This window comes from Halyomorpha halys, unplaced genomic scaffold (genome assembly GCF_000696795.3).
Source record: "Halyomorpha halys isolate HHAL.00 unplaced genomic scaffold, Hhal_1.1 Scaffold2009.1, whole genome shotgun sequence".
NCBI lineage: Eukaryota > Metazoa > Arthropoda > Insecta > Hemiptera > Pentatomidae > Halyomorpha > Halyomorpha halys.
This window is the reverse complement of record NW_027110757.1, coordinates 89,937-93,057: the sequence shown is the minus strand read 5'-3', so window position 1 is coordinate 93,057 and position 3,121 is coordinate 89,937. Positions and strand designations below refer to the sequence as shown.

The 3,121-nt window shown below is 31.3% G+C and overlaps 1 protein-coding gene across 1 annotated transcript; it reads right to left on the bottom strand.

Annotated features, from left to right (window-relative positions):
* Nucleotides 1-1,506: 1,506 nt before the first annotated feature.
* LOC106690986 (uncharacterized) lies at nucleotides 1,507-2,725 on the bottom strand. The gene has a single exon (XM_014436617.1). The coding sequence runs from the start codon at nucleotides 2,723-2,725 to the stop codon at nucleotides 1,970-1,972; it is 756 nt and encodes a 251-aa protein (XP_014292103.1). The 3' UTR covers nucleotides 1,507-1,969.
* Nucleotides 2,726-3,121: the final 396 nt, after the last annotated feature.

Sequence of the window (3,121 nt, the reverse complement as noted above, 5' to 3'; positions counted from 1 at the left end):
AGGTGATTAGACACTGACAAACACATAAACAAATTTATTTTTAGGTGTCTAAAAAGTAAAAAAAAAATGAATATTTTTGATTTTATATTTTTTTTTTATTTACCATATGAATACCAATCCTCTCTTATCTAATTAATGCTAGTTATTTTAACATTAAGAACATTATTTATTTTTAAAATACTTACATCTCCATACCTATTTTTTCTATTAATTTTAATTGGCATCTTACGTCCCCCTTTACACGCCTTATTTGCGTTAAAATATTTATTTGAAAGTATGATCTAAAAAATAAGAAAATCAACTGCACCTTAAAAACTATAACTTGTGACATTTTGATTATTCACTAACTGTCCGCAGATGTGTTGGATGATTTAAATCTTGAAGATAACAATTCTAGTTGGTCATAAAGCTGTTAATATATTACTCGTGATGTATACAGAAAAATGTCGATAGTAAACTTCACTATTGACGGAAATTATAATCTTTTTATTGGTAAAAATAGTAAGTAAAATTTCTAAGTTAAGTAAAAAAAAATGTTAAGTGTATGTGTAAATTATACCAAAAAGATACATATAAAAAATGATAATTATTAAACAAAGTATTATAGAATAAGCTCAAAACAATTATTTTTTAATGAGAAAACATAAACTTTGCAGTTACAACCACTAATGTCTTCATTACTATTTATTAGCATCAAAGAGCTTAAAGTTTTCCACTAAAAGACAGCTTCGACTTGAATATGGCATTATGTCAGTTCTAATGTCGGTGTCAGCAAGCTTGGTTGGGGTTTCGCAGACCGATTGCTTGACGTTTTTAAAAACCTAAAAAATCTCTCAATGATTTAATTTCCGATTTTCCTAACAATATAATAGGTTAATACCTTCTTGTAATCCTTAAACTTATCCTGTTGTTTGTCCTTCTGCTTAAATTGAACCCAAGTGGCTCTTTAAATTTTTAATTGTTTATGTCAAAAAATGTTAAATCTGCATATAATATATATAATTCCAAATTTCAGTTCATCATAATGTTAACTAAGAAGTATTTACAGAACATAGATTAAAAATACTTATGTAAAGCTTTATCGTTTTCAATTCTTTATATTTTTTTATAGTTTGGCAACTTGAAGTGATTTATATTGTATATTACATTACAATCGTTTTTTGTTTCCATGGCAAAGTTACATGCTCTTTTTGAAGGTTTTAAAATTACCAATAAAATGTATTCAGTATCTAAAGAACTGATTGAATTATATTGTGTATTAAATAAACTTGGTATATGCTTATGTATATTCTAAAAAAGTTTTGTATGCATTTGAGAAATACTAAACAAAGTTTTGAACACTAAATAGTAAGAGCTACAATATTTCATAAATAATATATATTTATTAAATATACCACAATTATAAATTAGGTTATGATATAAAGAAGACAGTAATATTTTTTTATTTATTTAATAATTATAACACAATCAATCCTTTGGCTACAATATCTGAAAGTAATGTCTCATTTCAATGATACGGTTTCAGATTGTTAATTACAGCTCCTAATACTGCATGACATACAATTGCACTAGTTTTGTTTTAGCTAAATTGCTTCATTGGGCCACATAGATATTTTTCGGTGTTTACAATTTTCAATTTAAAGTGGAACATCGATGTATTTCAGACTAAACTTAAACTTGTCGCAATTCAAATCATAACTGTTAGTGAGGTAATTGAAACAATGAATGATGATATTAAATATTTATTAAAGTATTCCCACCGCCAGAGAAATTCACTCAAACATTATGCAGTAGGAACTACTTTATGTGATATATGATAATTACTAATTAATTTATTTCTTTTATCAACCCTTTAATTTTCAATGTCTATTTTTACTCTATTGTATTTTTAACAAAAATACATAACAATGTTATGTGAAGTATAACATAACAATCTTTAAAAAATTATTTACAATATAATACACATCTATTAGTCTTCGTAGTGGTCATATTCTTCTTCGTCGTACTCTTCCTCTTCACCGTAGGGAGGTTCTTCATCATCCTCTTCCTCGGAAGCATGGTACGGGGGTTGATGAGTTGTCGGCGGTGGTTCATCCTTTTCAACGTAAAAAGGTACCTTTTTCTCCACCGGAAAAGCGTATGGTTTGGGAACATAAACTGGATAAGGCCTATCCACCGGAACTTCAACTTTCACCGGAAACTTTTTCTCTACGTAGAACGGCACCTTCTTCTCTACTGGGATTGGTATCTTTACGGGGCGTGGTACGTCCACATACTCTTTGACTGGGAAGTAAATCTTCTTTTCGACTGGATAAGGCACTTGCCTCTCGACATAGAATGGTACTGGTTTAGTCACTTTCACAGGTACTGGATTATCGACTGGTATTCGGACAGGTACTGGTATATTCTTATAAATAGGGTAAGGTTGTGGTATGGGAACTCTTACCGGTACTGCCACTCTGTGTTCGATATGCACTGGGTACGGTCTAGGTACTTCAACGGGCACAGGTCTGTTTACTGGAACTTGTATTGGATAGGGAATCCGTTTTTCGACGGTCACTGGAACTGGATAACGGACCTCTTCTGTCAATATAGTCGCTTTGACGAAATGAGGAGGACTTTCGTCGTTAAAGATCCCTCGCTTTCCCTGCTTCTTTTCCTCTTCTTCTGATTGCTCTCCGAACACAGCCCCCACGAGAAGTACGATCAACACACACCGCTTCATCTCACTAACTGTTCGTTCACGGGCCGCTCTCTACTTTATATACGAGCCTGTTGTGTGTTATACAAGCGTGATATGGTCCATGTTACTACAACCATTCAATAAAGACATCAATGAAATAGCATAGTCATCATCACTGACCATTTTCTTTTATTATCTCCATATTACGATAGGATATTTCAGAAAGATCATGGGTTTGCCAATGTCATATTTTCTACGTAAGTGAAAAACTTACTGTTGAAAATTCAAGAGTAATTATAAGTGTTTAGTTATTACTCAGTTTGTCCTAAGATAAACTGGAACATATATAACTAGATGATAGGACAGTAGGAAAACGATCGTCTCGTAAACTGATTATAGGTAGTACTTCCATTTTTATTTATTTATTTTTTTAAGGTG